Source organism: Apodemus sylvaticus, chromosome 7, assembly GCF_947179515.1.
Source record: "Apodemus sylvaticus chromosome 7, mApoSyl1.1, whole genome shotgun sequence".
Taxonomy (NCBI): domain Eukaryota; kingdom Metazoa; phylum Chordata; class Mammalia; order Rodentia; family Muridae; genus Apodemus; species Apodemus sylvaticus.
In genome coordinates, this window is record NC_067478.1 from 61,156,931 (window position 1) to 61,177,687 (window position 20,757).

A 20,757-nucleotide genomic window follows, 5' to 3' on the forward strand; every position below is an offset into this window, starting at 1 on the left:
TTGCCTGATTTGTTTTGCCAGTGGGCAAGAGGCTTCCATCCAACAAGAGGCTTCCAAGGACAGAGATTCATATCTAAGCAAAACCATAATATATGCCTGCTCAAATGAATTAAAACATCTACACATAAACATTATAACAAAATACCAAAATATGATCAGAATATATGTGTATATAGCTGAAAGTTCTATTTTATTTTGTTGATATTTGCAAATTGCTCTACCATAATATTAAGACAAAAGCTAGAATTACAATAATAAACTAATTTTTCAGAAGTCCTTTATACACATAACTGAAGCTGAATGGCACTGCCACTAGCATTTCCTAACACGGTGATAGTTCCTGATTCCACTCCATAAATCAAACATACGAAAGACTGAGTTCTCAGAGAAACCCCACGTGGGGAAGGTAAGAGAGGCACTGCGCTGGGCTAGAGCCTCCAGGCCTGACCATTATGTCTCTAGTTCACAAGTGCTCTAGCCCCTGTTCTATCCTTAATGTTAACATGGGAGGCACCACGTCAGACCTCCTAAAACCATTTTAAGTCTACAAAAATGCTACAGAGTTTTGAGAGAAAGTCCCTATTTAACCTAATGAAGAATAAATTTCTGATTCTCCAATACTCAAAAACAGTTCTCAAAACTTTGGTCTTGGAACCCTTTAAACTCACATTTAAAGCATGAGCAATTTGCAGAGATTATTAGTAATATAGGATATTATTATTCATATTTATGATGTTAAAATAAAAACACAAACTATTTTTAATTCATTCAAAATAATATTAAACCATGACTTGATTACTTTTAGTTATGCATTACATATATGTATAATATATATACATATATATGTCTACATATATTCACAGTGGTAGGAATCACATGATTTTACATTTCTACAAATGTAATATCTGACTTTAGTGGAAGCCTTTGATATCTGGCTTAATGGCAGATGATGAGATTCACATATCTGCTTCGGTCTTCAATCTGCTGACATATGTTGTTCTGATTGAAGTACATGATGAAAATAGGATTTTAAAGCAGGTATGCAACTAGAAAAAGGGAGAGAGTTTGCATGGTCTTGTGTAATTATGAGGAATGCACTTAAGCTTAGTAAGTAGTTTCTTAATTAGGTTTGTAAATCAAGATCTATCATCTAATTATAGTCAGCCAATTAAAGACAGTTAGCCACCGTGCATGTGACATGGGCCTCTCAGACAGCCTTGACTCGCCAATCATTGGGCATATGGAAATCATGCTGTAGTGAGCGAGGCAGAGCCTCCTCATGTTCAGGCCTGTCGGCATGTAACACAAGAGACCAATTTGCTGCAATCACCTCAGTCTCATGGGAAAGTCTGGCCATACCCAGTGGTTATCAAGCTCGAGGTGGCAAATAAGGGGTTCTTAAAATTCTAATGTTTCCTTCAGAGCACCAAGTGTTACTACTCAAATATGCCAACTTTTTGTTTTGTGTAGTAGCTACACACTCAAACTTGAATGATGACAATCTGTCAATCTTTAAATTAAAAATGGCCTTTGTCCATAAAAAGCAACTTCACACAATTCACCCATGTGCATGAATAAAATCATCCCTGAGGACTAGCTACCTCCACATCCAGAAATGCTGCACACATGCTTTCTTCTGTGGGCCACAAGATTGTAGAGACCTGCTCAACAGTTAGTGTCCAGCTAAATTAAAATCCTATTTTGTCAAGAAAACCCTTTAAGAAATACTGATACACTTCATTTGCTTTTGCTTTTGTAATGAGTGCACAGTAGCAAAGAACACAGTGGCCAGTGGCCCAGTGAGCTGTCCCTCCTTGAATTAGGTCATGGCAGCCACTGAGTTACAAGCCATTGCTTACACAAGCATACAAATTTCAACTCAGTAAAAAGTTAAATGCTCTAATATCACTATAAAAATAGTTCTAATAGCTCTGCCTTCCTGAGAATTGATCCTCTAATGTTTTAAAAAAAAAAGTGACACGAAGTAAGGGAAGAATATGCATTCAGAAACTGAAGGGGGAAACTGTCATGAAGTCCACGCATGAGCTCCCAGCTAAGGGAAGGACAATGCCAACATCAAAGGAATCTTCTTACTGCTCTGTGAGTCTCACTTTACCAGATTACTTTAAAATCTAAAAGAAGAAAGGTTATGAGTCAGCTAAGGCTTCCCTCAATGTGCCTTCTGCTGTCTTTTACAAGGCCGGTGATTGTGTAAGGTGTTAGGATAGGTCACCAGCATTCACTGTAACTTCCAGGCAGATTGTTCCTAGAAGGGCCCAAAAACACCAGCAGCAGTGACAGCAGAGAGCTGGTTCATTGCAGCCTGTAAAACTGCACAATGGGTCCTGAGATTCTCCATGCTATCCTCATACGGAACAAAGTAACGAATTAGCAGTCATCCATTGTTACAAGGTGGTAGATTTGTAAAGTAACAAATTAGCAGTTAGCCATTGGTACAACAGTGGTAGATTTGTAAAGTAACAAATTAATAGTCAGCCATGGTTATTATCTTATGTAGATTTGTAAATGAAAAATTGTTCTTTTTTTTAATTAGGGTTTTTTTTTTTTTTTTGAATTTGGCTTTTTCAAGACAGGGTTTCTCTGTATAGCCCTGGCTGTCCTGGAATTCACTCTGTAGACCAGACTGGCCTCAAACTCAGAAATCTACCTGCCTCTGCCTCCCAGAGTGCTGGGATTACAGGCATGTGCCACCACTGCCCAGCAAAAAATTGTTCGTAAGATAATTTCACTTAATGCTACAAAACTGCCATGCAAATTCTCCCACTGTCAAAATAAATATATATATTAAAGAAGTTTTATCTGCAGAGGAATTCTACCATAGCACTCAATATTTGAAATCTGAGATTCAAACTCACTATTTAGTCAAAGCAAATCTAAATTGTGCTAAAATTAACATAAATTCCTGAAGTGTTATAAAGACATAACATTTCATTTAAAATATTGAAACTGTTGCTAAATATCTGGTAAACAGTGTAGTTACATAAGATTCCCATTATAAATCCTACAGCAAACAGCCTTCACTTTGCTTTTGTGAAGCTTCAGGTTTCAGCACACTATACAGGACAACAGACTGGAAAAGACTGCACAAGCAGTAAGACAAAAGAAGAAACACAGGGGTCCTCCTTGAGGCTCTGGATGAAGTACTAATATATATATATAATATATATATATATATATATACATATACATATACATATATAACATACTTATTCTATCTTACTGCTTCTTGCAAATTTAAAAATCTCTGCTGTAAGCAAGAGAAAGCACTCAGTGGAAAACACTATTACTGTACTGAAAACTATGGTCAAAGGGAGGGCTGTACAAGTTTCCCTGTCACTTGCAATGCTAAGAATTCTATAAAGGTAATGAACTGTGCTTGCTCACTCACAAACAGCAAGCTCCCAGAACAGCGTTTTCCAGAAGACACTCAAAAACTCGGTGAATGAGTGAATGGGGAGGGAGGGAAAAGGAAAAGATGGCAAGGGTATGAGCGTGAATTACATTTCCATATTTCCCAAAGGATGCGCACTATCCAGTGGACTCCACTAAAAACTCAGGCATTAAAAAAAAAAAAAAAAAAAAAAAAAACATTAATTTCATGAAGTTAGGTAAAATTAACCATGCATACCCACCAGGCTTGACGTCCTTGTAAAGCAAGTTTTCCAAGCCATACATGAACTCCCCTGAGTGTGCACCTACATCCCACGGCAGCAGGAACCAAAACGCAAAGCATTATAAGACACCTTTAGTTTTGCATGGGAAATGCACCCAAACTTAACTTCAAAACTCAGAACCACATTGCAGAACATGTGAAGAGCCAGGGATGTAAAACCATGCTTGCCCCTCAGGAAACATTCCCAGTGACACCACGTCTACTCTTTCAACATATAAACCTTCATTTTATATTCAAACTAAAATTCTCCATCATGAAAGTTGAAACAATGAAATTGGGCAAGGCAGGTAAACAGCATTGACAGCTTGGGTCTCACTGTCATCTTGCATTTTCAAACACAACACAAATCTGCCATCTGGATTCTCCTCCTGCCTGAGATGTGGCCCACTTTTATTACATTCCTATGATATTTGCCACTAACTTTAAAGTCAAATGAGAACGTCTCCTTTTACTTCACTGTATAAAGTGTTCCTTGCAGATAAGTTGCCTGCAGCCTTTACATACTCAGGTTAAGGCTCGCTAGATAGCTCCCTCTCCCACTTCCCTCCCAAAGGAAGCACAGCCAGACTGCAACTTCAGACTTTTAAAAAAAGGCTTGTGAACTCCCCTCCTGGACAGGCTGGAGGCTAAAGTTCACCTTTGCACTGAGTAATGTGGTCATTGACCTCTCCACCCTGTCATTCAAATCTCTTTAAAGTGAGCTCAACTAGTTTCCTAACTGTACATGCAACTACTCTCTCTCAAACCCCTTAACTTTCAGCTGTTCCCCACATGTGCTCTGGGCTTTTCTACCCTGTCTACCCTGCCTCCCCAACCTGAGAGCTTTTTCTCTCTTCCATGTTCACAGAATCCACTGAACTGCACAACTTAACAGTGTCAAGCCATTCTGAAGTCTCCTAACACTCTACCTGGGCCTTTTGGATGGGACATAACACTTTCTCCTGTTTGTCATCAAACAAAACTCCTTACTTGTCCAATTCAAACTGCTTAACATCAGAGTTCCATTTTCAGCAACATGTCAGAGCATAGTGCCTCAAAATTACCCAGAAGCTAGCAGACACAGCATGCAACATCCTAATTCTGAACCTCCTTAATACTGTGTTTTGAGTTTTTATTGTTGTTTGATTGGTAGGTCTGGGAGGTTGGAAGTTTCTTAGGGAGAGTTTGTGTGTGTGTGTGTGTGTGTGTGTGTGTGTGTGTGTCTGTCTGTCTGTCTGTCTGCCTGCCTGTCTCTGTCTGCCTGTCTGCCTGTCTGCCTGCCTTCCTGCCTCTGTGTGTGTGTGTGTGTGTGTGTGTGTGTCTGTATATGTGTGTGTGTGTGTGTGTGTGTGTGTGTGTGTGTGTGTGTGTGTATGTGTTTAGTTTTTTGAAACAGTTCTACAGTCAACCTCACCTGTCTCATCCTCCTATGTACTAGGACTACAGGTATGAACTACTATTTCCAGAATCTAGTATGTGATATTCTACCCCCCCCAAAAGAAATCTACCTATCAGCCTAGAGCGAATGTTCAGTCACACTGAGAGCTATTAGATGGGTCCAGCAAACACAGGAGGAAACAAAAGAACAGGCACGGAAGCCATGGAGGAGCTAATTCAGTAGAGGGATAACGGGGCAGGCTCAGCAAGACTACGTGTGCACACCCAAACTACGCAAGCACTGACAGTGAAGCTCAGGAGTAGAGGTCCTGCCTAGTGAGGAAGACAGGCTCATTTATGCATCACTAAAAACATAAACCAGAGGAAAACAGGCAATTCAGAAGGAAAACTCGAAGAAAACAAATAATAATAGAGAGAACCAGAACAGGAACTAAAGCAGCTGGAAAACACCAGAAACCCCCAAGTCATATGTGTTACACTTAGTGAATTCCATAGCAGATTAAACAAAGAATGAAGGGAATGCCTGCAAGTCAAGACAAACAAGACTTCTAGAAGGAAGTATAATCACAGTCTGTCATTAGACCTTTATACTGAACAATTACCTTGTCATAGTACGTAACTGGCCTAAAATTATGACCCATTCAGACTGCGAAAATGCAAAGGGCATGTCTCTGTGGCCTTTAGATTCGTGTCAACAGAAGACAGGGGTTACGGTGAAAAGAAACAGCAATGGCAGATTCAGTGAACCAGAAAACTACACACTGAGACTCCTAAAACATAAGAACAGGGTAAGAAAGACAGCAGAGTGTGCACAAGGACTGCCATCAATCACTCTAAGTGTTATGGGGGACATTGGATTGTTAAATGTCTGTACATATCACCTTTCAAAATTAACATTTTAAATGTGGAAGCTAACATAGGAGAAGCTGTATATGATGGCTTCCCAAGTACAGAAAGCCACTCCAGAGAAATAAAAGGGAAAAAAATTTATTTTTATAGCTAAGCAAATTCTACAAAATTGAAATAAAAAACTTCTTGTTTTGTTCCAAACAACAGTAACAGCATTTTAAGGAAGTTACATGTTTTAGAGTAAAGTGACACAAGGGTTTTATCTTCCCTTGTATCTGTCTGCCCATGCAGGCCTGAGTATCTCCTCTCTGAGGCTCTATAGAAGCAATGGTACCCCAGGCTTTAAAATCAAGAAAACTGGGAGAGCAAGTCTGAAGAAAGTGTGATAATTATGTAATAAGTATTAATTAATATGATGAGACGGGAAGCAGTTAAGCAATGGTTTTCAACCTATGGGTCACATTCCCATCAGGTGTCAAATAACAAATATCCACTATATCAGATATTTACACCACAGTTTATAACTGTAGCAATATTACAATTATGAAGTAACAATGAAATAATTCTATAGTTAGAAGTCACCACATCATAGGGTTGCAGCATTAGGAAGGTTAAAAATCACTGAATTAAAGGATATGTTTATCATTCAGATAAAAAGTTCACAAGAAGATGGTGCATAGCCCACAGAAACTAGGAAAGGATATTTATAATGTGGTCAAAATGATAAAACAGTTTCCTTCAGTTATAGGAAAATAATCTCTCAACATTTCCTCAATTTCTAAATTAATCCGTTACATTCAGAACCCAGTATGTGAAACTGAATTTCACCTTCTGAATTTTAAATACATCTAACAAATCCTAAAATTTATCACCCAAGAAGCTGCCATGTTCGCATTTCCTACTGCACAGACCTAAGAGATCAAATGCAGGACTAGATCCACAGGCCTTCACCCTCCATAGAGAAAGCAGGAGAATCCACCCGGCTCAAACACATCAGCGTGGAGCCAAGTTATCATCACTATGCCAATTAAACCATCAACTACTAAAACAGACCAGATCATCCCTTTCTTATAGAGCACTGAAAATACTTAATTACTTTTTAAGCTATTACAAACAGCTAGAAAAACAGTGAGTTGGAGATTTCACAAAGGTAAAATATTAATTACATATGTAACTAACTATAAATGAGTAATTATGTATCATTATACCTAAATATGCCACTATGCCTAGATAGCAGAAAATCTGATCGTGTTTTATTAAAGTGTGAAAGAGAAAAGGGAAAAACTATTATGGCTTTCACATGTTTTCTTCCATTATGTAGCCTCAGTATTAGGACTGGCATTAGTAACTTCTAGTAAAGAATCAACACTTCTACATAAGAAAAACATACTTGGGACAATGAAGGATTATGGTCAGTGACCTGGAAACGCCAAGAGCAGATACTGTTTCTAAGACTGTTGTTTTGAGAAGAGTCTCCAATGTTGCCCACACTACTGGGCCACAGGGTCTCCCACATCAACCCCCAGAGCAGCCAGAGCTAAACAACCACACTCAGCTTAAGAAGTAATTTTAAAATAGACTCCTCATTGGTTCATGTTTCCAGACCCATAGAAAGAGTCCCCGTCTCATGTGTAACTGAAATTCAAGTCATTCCTAAATTAATATCTGCTTTGTCTTGTTCTGTTTTACTTGTAGAAAAAAGACATATACATAGCATGAAAGAATAAAATTCAAAAATATTCACCTAATGAAATAAGAAACTGTCTGCCTTTGTCATTGGAATTTGTATATACCCCACAAATGACTCAAAAATGATGCAAAATACTGATAAATTGTATCCTGTCAGAAACAGGATATGGTTTGGTTTTAAAGAGATAAACTGACTAGAATCTGGAAGAGTCCTTCAATCATGACACTACAGACTAATAATGCTTTTCATTTCATTCCATCCTGTCCCTAGAAATCAAAGTCAAAATCAAAATGTAGCATAATTATCAAATTTATCTGACAAAAAGAAAAAAGAGAAATTATTGAGGGTGTTGAAATGTTGAATCCTGAAGAAAATCTTGTTTTGAAAATCCTTTCTCTCATGAAGAGCTGGGAACAGGGTCACAGCAGCAGAGCCTTGCACATAGCAGCATACCTCCTACTGTGACACCTCAGCCCTTTCAGCTTACAAATACACAGGGGTTTGTAGTGAACGCACACAAAATACTTATACCTCAATGTCCTTCAGAACACAGTCGCCTTCAGGAACTTAGAATAAAATAGACAACAGACAAAAAGTCAATTGATCCTCAATATTGGTCACTGAAATATTTATACACAGCATTTTAAAATCTGAAAGGGAGGTTCATGATTTGGAACTGGGCTTGAGGAAGCCTATGGAAGCTAGATGGTGATGACACACAACTTTAATCCCAGCACTCAGGGCGCAGAGGCAGGTGGATGGATCTCTGTGAGTTCCAGGCCAGCCTGGTCTACAGAATGAGTTCCAGGACAGCCAGGGCTACATGCAGAAACTCTGACTCAATTAATAAATAAATAAATAAACAAACAATCTACAAAATGATATTAAATACGCCTAAAATATAGGTATGCCTAGGTATTTATAATAAGCTTAATTAATAAAAATAAACTTACCTTTCTCTGCTGCTTTTTGAAGCGCTTCTTCAATTCTGCAAAGTTCTTTCTGTTTAATATCCTGCAAGGATTTTTCTTCTTTCTCAGCATCATACTTAATACCTGAAAGGATACAGTTAATTCTCACAAAAAATCAATAAACTCAGCAAACAAATGGAAAACGTTAACCTTATTACAATTATATGTTAACATTATTTTTATAAGATAGAAAAACACTTCTGCAAAAATTAATCTACAGCCGGGCGGTGGGTGGTGCATGCCTGTAATCCCAGCACTCTGGGAGGCAGAGGCAGGCAGATTTCTGAGTTCAAGGCCAGCCTGGTCTACAGAGTGAGTTCCAGGACAGCCAGGGCTACACAGAGAAACCCTGTCTCAGAAAAAAAAATTAATCTACAAAAACTTTACACATAAATGATACCTATTTGTTTATTAACCTCAAAATGGAAAAAAGAAAGAAACTAGAAGGAAGTAGCTAAAACCAGGAAAGAAGGAAATGGCTGGGTAGATAACTAAAAGGGAGAAGCAGAAGACAGAAAATATGTCAGAATACTGGCTGCTACTGCCTGGGTGCTAAGAGCTTTACTATCTATAAGAATGACTTAAGGGAGCTAGAGACATGGCGCAGTGGCTTAGAGCCTTTGCTGCTCTTACAGGAGACCAACATTCAGATCCCAGCATCCACTTCCGGCTACTCTCATTCCAGTCCCAGATCTGACACCCTCTTCCTGCCTTTGAGGGAACCTGTATACATGTGGTGAGCATAAACTCACACAGGCACTCACAAATGCATGTAAATAAATAAATCTTTAAAATAAATATGTAAAAGCTGGGTGTGGTGGCACATGCCTTTGATTCTAGCACTCGAGAGGCAGGGGCAGGTGGGTCTCCAAGTTCAAGGCCAGCCTGGTCTACAAAGTGAGTTCCAGGATAGCCAGGACTGTACAGAGAAACCCTGCCTCAAAAAACAGGAAAGAAAAAAAAAAAAAAGAGAAGGAATGAGGGCAGTTGAGCAGGCCTCTTCTGGGCCTCTACACTGACATCATCTGGAGTCAATGGAGATTGATAAAAATGTTTTCACAAAGTATTTTTGGAATAGTTAATAATTATAACATCATTTTTATCTGTAATCTCATATCTCATGATACAAACTAAGAAAATATAAATGTTAAATCTATAATGAGATTTTGAAAGAAATATATATATGAAGATGCCGTGATGAAAGCAATATTTATATGATGAACTAAAAAACTAATTTTTAATACATAAAAAGGGAAATAATCATAATACTTTATAATAGCAAAAAAAATTAATATTTGCTACCTTTCAAGCTTTTCACTATCACCATGAAAACCATAGACATGAGACATAAAAAAGTCAAGCTATCACTATGTATGGAATGTGGTACCTGCTAAGTGCGAACCCTGTGCTGTGGACAGTGATGCAGAGATGAATATAAACACTGTGTCTGCATTACGGTTGAGAACTGGGGGATTATTCTTCCCAAAACATTCAAAATTTTCTCATATTGTCCATTTTAGCTGAAAACACTAATAACTAAACATATTAAGCTTCAGTATTTCAAAATATTATTACTAAAATATTGTGATTCCTAAAAAAGAAACTACCTGTTACACCTGTGTGAAAGAACACTTGCTTAAAATCAGAAGCAACAAAATGTGGGAACATTTTCTAGTCTTGAAATATGTAAATTAATATATTGGTACAGATTTTAATTTTCTTACTTCAGTTCATTCTTCAATAGTATATCTGTCAAGTCCATCTCAACTTTTAAAAAAAACTTCAGATACAAAGTAATATCTATCTACCTTCATTATTCATGGGAGAATAAGCTTAAAAATAGACTGAATTTTCAGCAACAACTAAAAAGCATTCTATACACAGACCTTTCATGATATATACATGTATATATGTAAACGCATGCATATTCACTACATTGTATACATAGTTTCTTGCACACATTCTAGCTTCCTCATTATATTAGAATACTTCACAGGAAACAATTTCACTTCATTGCAATGTTACTGAATGATTATGATGTAAAACAACATACTTGCTCCAGGGACCACAAGCAGGTATAATCCTTCTAGGGTGGCAACAACTGCTTCTCCATAAAGGTTTTTCCAAGGAATCTTCAAAGTTAATTTATCTAAAGAAACATAATTTCCATCTTAAATCCTTACTTGACTGCTAAAGAAGATACAAATAAATTTCTCACTTCCCATGAAAAGTACAAAACCTAACAGGCATTTAGTATGTTTGTCACTCAGGAAAAAAGGGCAGGGGAGGGCAATCAATATTCAAAATGTATATTTGATACTTTCCAAACTTTATGGTAATTACCTCATTAGATATCTCAAAACCCTAAGGTAAGTCAAACAGTAACCACTGCAATATGGAAGAGGAAAAGGCAGCTCAGCTTCACTAATCATCGCTGCCCAGCAAGGTCATCAACAAGGATGCTGGAGCCAGAGCTCAGCGCTGGACACACCTGAAGACTGCACACGCTCTTCCAGCCCCACCAACTAAATCAGCACAGCCACTGTAAAGACTGCCTGTGCAAAGGAACCAACGCAACAGAGAAGTCCCTGCTCTTTATGAATGTGGGCAGCAGGTCAGACAGCTATGAGTGGAAGAGGACGGATCTAAAGGCAAGACATGCTGTTTCACAATCAGTCCTATCATCTTTTATGTAGCTAATGCTGTAAAACTCAGATTTAACTTCCAAATATGTACTTACAAATCACTTAGAGGCAGAACATACTTTCTCTCTTAGAAGCAATGGTATTAAGCAGAGCATAGTGGTGCCCACCTGTAATCCCAGGAGTTGGGAGTAGGAAGCAATAGGATCAGGAGTTCAAAGCCAGCCACACTACACAGCAAGTCGAAGGTTGGCCTAGTGACACTCAGAAACAAGCCTGAAAAAACACCCACTTGCAACAGAAGGACTATGGGCCTAAAATTTGTAACTCACTGTGTTATATGAGGAGAAGGCTACGCATGGCAGAAGAGAAAAAAAATACAAATCCTGAAACAGGCAAACCCATTCCAGGGCCGTTTCTTATCTCTAGCTCTCCCCAGTCTCTAGAGCTCCTCTTTCCAAGGCCACAGACAGCTAATGTACCAGGCAGCTGTTGTGACTGCTACACGTCTGTCCTCACCTTTCCCACCCCAGAAGTTTTCCATGCTCCAAAAATAAAATCTCTTCTTCCATTATCATTTTTACTTATACATTTTGTGTGTGTGGTTGTTTGGGCCACACATATGTCTGTGGAAGCCAGAAGAGGGTGTTGGATCCCCTGTAACTGGGGTTAAGATGCAAGCTGTCACATGGGTGCAGGGGACTGAGCCCAGTTCTTCTGCAAGAGCATCTGCTGCTCTTAACTGAGGAACCTTCTCTCTAGTCCCCTTCCTTATAATTTTGATAAATAATAGCATTAGGTCAGTGTTGCTAGCAAAACTTAGTAGAAAAGAATCTGATTTGACTCCCTCCTGGATATGAACAACTAAGTCATGTGACCAGCATCACTGGCATATTTAAAGAAAGGTGTTTAACATTCAGACAACTAGGTACAACAAACTGAAAGGAAATAAAATGCTATACAAGGGAGAATATACTGGTCAACAGAATAGCTATATAACCACGTCAGTTTTATGTGTACATGTAGTCCAGGGATAAAATTTCAAATTATTTCTGCATTAAAAACTTCATATCTCAGGGGCCAGAGAGATGGTCAGTGGTTAGGCTAAGCACACTTAATGCTCTTTCACAGCGTCCAGGCTCAGTTCCCAGCATCCACATCAGGTGGATGGCAAATACCTGTAACTCCAACCCTAAGGGCATCTGCACTCCGTGGCATCCCTCGCCACACACACACACACACACACACACACACACACATGCACACATAATTTAAATTAATAAAACTTTTTAAATTTTAATTTCTATTCAGTTTTCAAAGCTGTTAGGTTTCTTATATGGCTTCTAGACCAGAGGAGCCTATTAGTAACATCAGTACACTTTTGGATCACTTCTAATTTTTGTGGATTTATAGTGAGTACCACCTATATTTATAAAGGATAATACCTACATATAACTTGATGAACTCCTAACAAGGCAATTGCCTTCTTAGTGAGCATAAGGTCAAAACCACAGGCAATACTCCTTTAACAGGGAGCACTCAGCGGAGTAAGAGGAGCACTCAGCAGAGTAGGGGGAGCACTCAGTCATTGCTGGTGGCACTGCAAACTTGTACGGTCACTATGGAAGTTAGTGTGGCTGTTTCTCAGGAAGATGGGAATTGATCTACCGCATGATCCAGCTATACCACTCTCGGGCATATACCCAAAGGATTTCTTCATTGACACTTGCTAAACCATGTTCATTGCTGACATGTTCACAATAGTCAGAAATTGGAAACAACCTAAATATCCTTCAATAGAAGAACAGATAAGGAAATGCGGTACATTACAAAATAAGAGTGTTACTCAGCCACTAAAAAAAGAAGGAAAACAAAACATAACCATGAAGTTCCCAGGTAATTCAATGAAACCAGAAAAAGAAAATCATCCTGGGTGAGGTATCCCAGACCTAGAAAGACAAATATGACATGCATTAGCTGTTAAGTTCATTGATAGCCAAGCTTCAATCTGAGGAAGCACATAGGTTAGGTATAGGTTAGGTATAGACTAAGGAACTAGGGGGACAAATAGATCTCATTAGGAGAGGGAAATAGAATAGTTAGTTATGGATGGATGCAGAAGACTGGTGTGGAAGGGTCAAGTAGGAGGGGGAGGGGAGAGGGAGATAAGGGATGCATGGAGAGATGGCTAAAATAAAGGGCCACTAAAAGTCATTAAGGAAACCTAACACAGTAGCAGCTTCCACATATACAGTATATAAGAAATATATAAGCCTATCTAAATGAAACTGTCAAATAACAGAGGAGACAAACCTTAACTGGCCATCGCTTGTTACCAAATGGAGTTTCCAGTACCAAGATCGGATTATATTTAATTCAGTTGTTGGACAAAGTGGTCACTGGGGAATCCCTAAACAACCCAGGCTATTGCCCAAACTACCAGTTATTCTGAACAAACTGATGACAAGTCCCCATTACTAAATACAACACCTACACAACTCATCAAGTATTGAGAAGTCGGGTTGATCACTACATAGAGCCTTCACCCCTATATTTTAGAGTCTTTGGTACAGGAAGGTACTCTGCATACTCTCAAAGGAGAAACACAAATACAAACCTATTCACAAACCCTTTATCTACAATACTATCCTGTCTGTAAGATATGCTAGGGCAATAGTGGCACAAAGCTTGTAGGAGTAACCAACCAACATCTTATTTGACTTAGGGCACACTCCATGAGATGGAAACCACACCCAAGATTCGAGAGAGCAAGTACCTGAGACTAGATAGCCCAGGGACCTAGGGGAAAACCAAATACTACTATTCTAAATGATGATGATGATGATCATGATGATCATGATGATGATAAATGTAGCAATAAAATGAATCCTAATGACATTCTGATATACTCATAGATCAGTGCCTTGCTCAGCCCTCAGAAAAGCTTCCTCCTGCAGTAGATGGGAATAAATACAGAGGTCCACATCTGCACATTATGCAGAGAGTAAGAAACCTTAGAATGCTCAGCCCTAAATGTGATGCCTTCATCAAATCCATTCCCTCAGGGCTCAAATAACCCTGAGGAAGAGGTATCCAGAAAGAGTGTCAGAGCCAGTCGGGATGGAAGGCATCAAGAAAACAAAACCTATAAACCAACATGATCAAAGCTCATATGAACTTACAGAGCCTGAGGCAGCATGCACAGGGGCTGCACGGGGCTGACCATGTCCTCTGCATATAGATTATAGACTACAGTTCAGTGATTTCATGGGGTTCCTAAGCATGCCAATGAGAGGGTCTCTGATTCCTGTGCCTTCTTTTGGGTTCTCTTTCTTGTTTGTTTTGCCCAATTAAGACACATTAAGTTCTTTATATATTATTATATTATATCATTATATTAATATATTATTATCCTTTAGAAGTTTGTTTATTTTCTCATGAGAGACAGAAAGAGAATAGATTCAGATGGAAGGGGAGGTGGAGAAGAACTGGTGGTTTAGAGGATGGGGAAATGGTAATAAGGATCTACTATATAAGAAAAAAATCTATTTTCAATAAAAGGGGGAGAAAGATGCTAAAACAGTAAAGGTTTGCCCTAAAACTCAGCAGAATAGTGATAATGAAGGTAAGTTATGTAATTGAGCAGTAGGTTGTAGAAGAGGTGTGGATAAGTCATTAAATTCTAAAGTGACAGTGACACATCTGGAACTGTATTTTAGACAGATCATTGATTAGATGGATAGATAGATAGATAGAAAGATAGATAGATAGATGATAGATGATAGATAGATAGATAGATAGATAGATAGATAGATAGATAGATAGATAGTAGATAGATAGGTAGGTAGGTGACAGACAGACATAATAAATAGACAACAGATAACTGATAGATATAACAAAAAAAATCAGGTCACATGAATTATTTGGGAAAGATTTGCAGATAAAATTTCCTATTGATAATTTCTCCAGCAGACGCATATGCTGAGCTATGAATAATGGATAAGAGTTTGGCTGCAAAGAAGAAGACTTCGTACTTACCAACGCACGTGGTCCACACCACAATGCGGCATAATACATCAAGTGAGATGAGCGAGCAAACGGGAGGGACATGCGCTTCACTGAAGTCTACTTAGCAAAGTTTTAAGGTTGTAAAGCTTTCACAGATATAAAGAGACTGTACAGGAACCTGGGTTATAACTCTGGAAATGGAGGTGTTTTATGTAGTAAGGCCAAAGCTGGATGTCACAACTACAGTTCAAATGTCATTCTACTTTAGAGAGTAATTCTCTACCTCCTTGGTTTTTAAAGGTAGATGGGTATTATATATGATGTTCACTAAGCTTAGAACTCTGAAATTAATATAAGCCAAAAACTCCCCACATTTCTGGTGAAGCTAAGAAGACTTTTGGGTTAAACAGTACAGGCAAAATAAACTCTATAGACCACTAAGCAACTCAACACAGAGTGAAGTACTCACCAATTTGGCCAGCCTTGACTTTGAAAGGAACATCCAATTCACTCTTCAGAAGAAAGACAAAAATTAGAGGACATCTTTACACAGCCCCCAAATCCCTTGAGCACATCAATGATAGAGCTGAGTAACTCACTGATATGGCTGCTTCACTAAATAGTTTTGCATAAAGAAGTTACAGAGAATCAAAATTATAAACAGGAAAAACAGAAGACGGTTCATAAGGAAAATAATTACATAAACTGGTTATTTTAGTAAATGAAACAGATGGACACTGTTTACCTGAAATACAAGAAAAAAAGAACAAAGTCCATCCATGCCCGTAAGTCAACTAACTGAAAACAATCACTGAATAATTTTCAGATAATATTTAGCAAATGAGCAAACGAAACCCCCTGAAAAGGAAGGCTCTAGCATACTATTTACCAAACTAGCATTTCTCTGCAATAAATTATACATACCAACAAATAATAATAAATTTGCCTTATCTGGACTCCTGGGTACTAAACCGTAACTCTCATTCATAACGATTTCAAATCTTCAGAATTATTAAACTTTAACAGGTGAGTACTAACTTTCCATTGGGTATTATCTAACATGTAGACTTTCTGTCAGGGATTGTGTAACATAGGGATACTGTGAATATTTAAACACTAAACTACAATACTGTAGGTTACAATTGACTAAGAACCCCATTCGTGTGATCATACAATTCTACAAACATTCTAGGTGCAGAGGAGTGGAACACAACACCTTTGACAAAGGAATTGGTGTAAGTGAGGACTGTGTTCCCCAGGGGTCAGGAAACGTATATTGAAATAAAGCCACATGGTACATGCTGTCTGGCCTGGGCTCACTTTTTATTCTCTTGGAATAATTTCAACAAGAAATAAAGTTCCCATTTCCAAGTAAAAGTTCAGGCTAGGGACACAGTACAGTGTAATAGCATCAGCCTGACACACAGAAGACTCAAGGCTCCATCCACAGAACCACCAATCAGTCAATCAATCAATCAACCAATCAATAAAACCTCACTAATTTGGTTAAACTGTGAAAGGGGGCTAGTTCTCATTAATGAAGTCTGTAAATTATGAAGTAACTTATTACACTTAATTCTAACTAGAACTCAAATGATGCTGACAGTTCAATCTGTCTTCTGGGGATTAACATGAAAACCATCCTCACTGCTTTTACACTTATTTTCTTATAAAATCTTCTCACACCCAACTCTATCCTCTAGCAACAGAATCATTAAGTTCTAAATTTTTAAATAAAATGTTGAAAATGTTGGCATACCATATAAAGACAGATAGTTAGGTATTCTGAATATTTCCAGTGTGCCAGAGAAAGCGATTTCTCATCTTGGCCCAGGCTACAAAGCTAATGTGAGCTCTGCTACTGAACCACTGCAAGCATAGTAAGAAACAGTAACTGAGAAATAAGAAAATCTAGCACCTGCCTGTACTCTCAGAATTCTCAGCATTTGAGAAATGGAAGCCAGAGGATCAGGAACTAAAAGTGAGCCTTAACTACATAGTGAATTTGAAGCTAAAGTTGTCTACATGAGAATTTGTCCAAACGGGGAGGGGGGAGGAGCATATATCCACATATGCACACATGCCCACACAAGCGCATGTGGGAAATCTAAAGTGTGATGAATAAACCTTCTTACTTAAGAGACATCGCAGGCCTCAGCTTTGCATGCCAGGTTAAAATGGAACCTCATTGGGTTAGGAGGGTGAGTACTGCTCTGCTTTTAGCTCAATGGCAAATGATGGAAATTCCTCACTAAAGCTGAAGTGTCAGCCCCTCCTTATACCTACTATTCCCTCAGTACTCTAGGGCTAGCGTGCCACTGCGCTGCTCCAGTGATACCTAGACCATCGGTTAGCACCAAGGCCTAGTTTGCCTGGATAATTGTATAAGGATAATTTTAAAGAAAAATATGTCTGTAAGAGAAACAGAGACAGCAAAGCTATACAATCAAATTAGGTTATAGAATGAATTCCATTTTGAAAAAAAATTGATCATTGAGGAACAAAGTGTAAATCTTTAATCTCATGATTTCCAATGACAAACAGTCAAATAAAGAATCCTATTTGAAGTGACTCAGTCACTTTATCTGGTACCTGGTACAGATGTCTAGTAACCAAACGTTTCTAAGAGCTTGCCAAATTAGCTGAGTTATTAAACATACTTTAAAAAATAATAACCCTTACCAGAGCATTTTCTTTTATCTGCAGATTATCTAAAGCCACATTACCTGTAAAAAAAAGAGAGAGAGAGAGAGAAGGGGGAGACAATAAACATAACATTAATATGGTCATTAGTATAATGTGTTATATCTATCAAACACTACGGATGCAATGCTAGGAACACAGATGGAAGAATGTGGGAACTCAAGGTGCAGCAGGAAGCAGGGGCCAGAACACACCTGCATTATGGAACAAAGCAACGAGGGGCATGGAAAGATGTCTGCAGACTACTGTTTTCTAAAAGGCTACACACTGTCCAGACTTCTAAACTAACTTTTTAAAACTATATATGCATACTACCAACAAACAGAAACCAAACATAAGCCATAACAGCATAATGCCTCTTCTACAAACAGTATGATGTGTTCCCTGTGTATATGCAATTTTTTCCTAAAGCACACTGTTGAATGTTACAAGAACGTCATAGAAGCGATAAGAAATCCCCAGGAATGGGCAGAAAATATTACAGCTTTGTACTTAGAAAGAAGGAAAGAATACGACTGTTAGGCAGCCTCAACAGTGCAGCTGGGAAGATCCTATAATCTGAAAAAGCAGGTATGGTGGTATATGCCTGTGACCACAGCACTCGGGAGGCTAAGTCTGAGAGACATTAGTGTGAGGCCAGGATGGGTTAGACAATGAATTCCAAGTCACTCTGATAAAGAAATAAACCTCTACAAAAAGATCATATACACATGCATACATATCTACCTAAAATAAAGTAGTAGCTTCAGTGCCAAACAGGGACCATCACAGTAAAGACGAATTTTACAGCCAGAATAGAAAGAATGGCACCATACCAAACATAAAAATCATCAGGTAATCCTAGAAGACTGACATGCTTTCAGTATTTGATTACCTCCCTCCGTCCTTCCCTCCCTCTCTCCCTCTCTCCCTCCCTCCCTTCCTCCTCCCTCCTCTGTCTGTGTGTGTGTGTGTGTGTGTGTGTTGCCTCTCTCTCTCTCTCTTCTCTCTCTCTCTCTCTCTCTCTCTCTCTCTCTCTCTCTCTCTCTCTCTCTCTCTCTGCACCACACGCAGTGTCTCTGGAGGCCATAAGAGGGCGCCAAATCTACTAGAACTGGAGTTACAGACAGTTGTGAGCTGCCATGTGGATGCTAGGAATTGAACTTTTTCAAGAGCAGCCACAGTGCTCTTAACATCCATATGGTGCTAGCCTACAGAATTATTCTTAAGAATCATAATCTCTAAAGTTACAGAAGTACAGAGATAGTGCTGCATTTAACTATATACTGATGTCTTACACAGATTACAAGTGAGGCCCCTATTCACGGCAACAGAAGGAATCTGCATAGAACACATATTTTCAGTCATTCAGAGCAGTTTAACAAGCTCTGTGGGTCAGCACAGACCCCAAACCTTCTCATGAGCTCTGATTGTTCCACCCAGAGACTCTCAATGAGTGGGGCATTGTCACTCAGATCATCCACACTAAAAATGACATTTTCACAATCATTATGACAGTAACGTGTGTATCAGACAAATGTAACCATACACACACACACACACACACACACATATATATATAAACTTGTACATCTTTATAAAGATGGGGCTGTTTCAACTGTAGTAAATGTGGTTCTACAATGAAGTAACAAGTATTTGTTGATCACTGACAATAAACAAAGTTTAAACAACCTGACAGAATATTGAAAGTGATGATCACTGTTGATGAGACAAATATGACTATTATTACCTGTTTTCATTATTTTCCAGTTTTTATAATTATCAGGTATTACTTTTAAGTGAAATCATGACACAAAATAAGGGGAAATAAAGAAATAAAAAACAAAACAATGATAAATGTTAAAGTTAATTTGGGTTAGCATTGGGATATGAATCCTTCCCATACCTAGCACCTACTTTACTTTCAGACACATAAAACTAACAAAGAATAGCTAGGTCTGTTCATACTTCCTGGATAGATGACATAAAGGGTAGCCATAGCAATATCATTCTGTAGCTATTTACACTAAGGGAGGGGCCACTAGTCCAGTAAAAAGAGAGGCAGGGAACTTAGCAGCTTGCAGATTAGCAGCGGCCCAGGGAATGGGGGAAGGTGCATCCATCCCTCCGCCAGTAAGTAGCCTGTGCCCTGGCTAAGTGAGGCACCAGCCAACTCGCCAACACGATGCATGCTGTTCTGCCAGGCACAGGTGCATCCGTCCCATTCCATGGCCTAAGAATGCAGAAACTTCCATTTAAATCATTTGTAAGACTGAGACACACCCACCTAACAATCAACCATTTCACACTGAACTGAGTACTGGAAAAAGTATCCTAAAAAAGATGGAGTTTTCCTTCCATAAACAGGCATTCCAAACACACAGAAGTAACCTTCCTATTGAGCTAGCTCGCCAGAGATAAGAACACACAGAGGCCAAAGTGGGGGGAAAAAAATCAAAGAATCGATAATCATGCCTTATCTTAAACATAAAGAAAAGAAAGGAGGTGAGGAGGATGGACGACTAGAGGCTGACAAGCTACACTCTGCAGTCAGGAAAACACTAAGGCCAGATATGCTGAACCTCAAACACTAAGGTCAGGTGGCGCTGAACCTCAAGTCCACAGACACCCAGGCAGGTGAGGAGCTCTGTGAAGCTGCCGCTGGTGAAGACTGGCAGGACTGAAGGATGTGGGTGAGGAGTGGGGTATGGAGGCCAGCTTTGAAGGAGACCTCACTCGCAGCTCATGAGAAATCTGCAAGCATCTTACTTTGAGCTCACGTGCAGAAGGTTACACAGGGAGCTTCAGAGACAACGCTGAAGGGTATCTCAACATGGTAAACCT

General features: G+C 38.8%; 1 protein-coding gene across 1 annotated transcript in view; it reads right to left on the reverse strand.

Moving 5' to 3' along the window:
- Positions 1-20,757, reverse strand: part of Vps13c (vacuolar protein sorting 13 homolog C) — a 152,811-nt gene that overhangs the window by 123,405 nt on the left and 8,649 nt on the right. Inside the window, exons 2-5 of the mRNA XM_052187918.1 lie at positions 17,914-17,957; positions 15,701-15,743; positions 10,635-10,730; positions 8,564-8,665 (exon numbers count right to left, since the gene is read on the reverse strand). Coding sequence (XP_052043878.1) covers positions 8,564-8,665; positions 10,635-10,730; positions 15,701-15,743; positions 17,914-17,957 — 285 coding nt within the window. The remainder of the gene's footprint in view (positions 1-8,563; positions 8,666-10,634; positions 10,731-15,700; positions 15,744-17,913; positions 17,958-20,757) is intronic.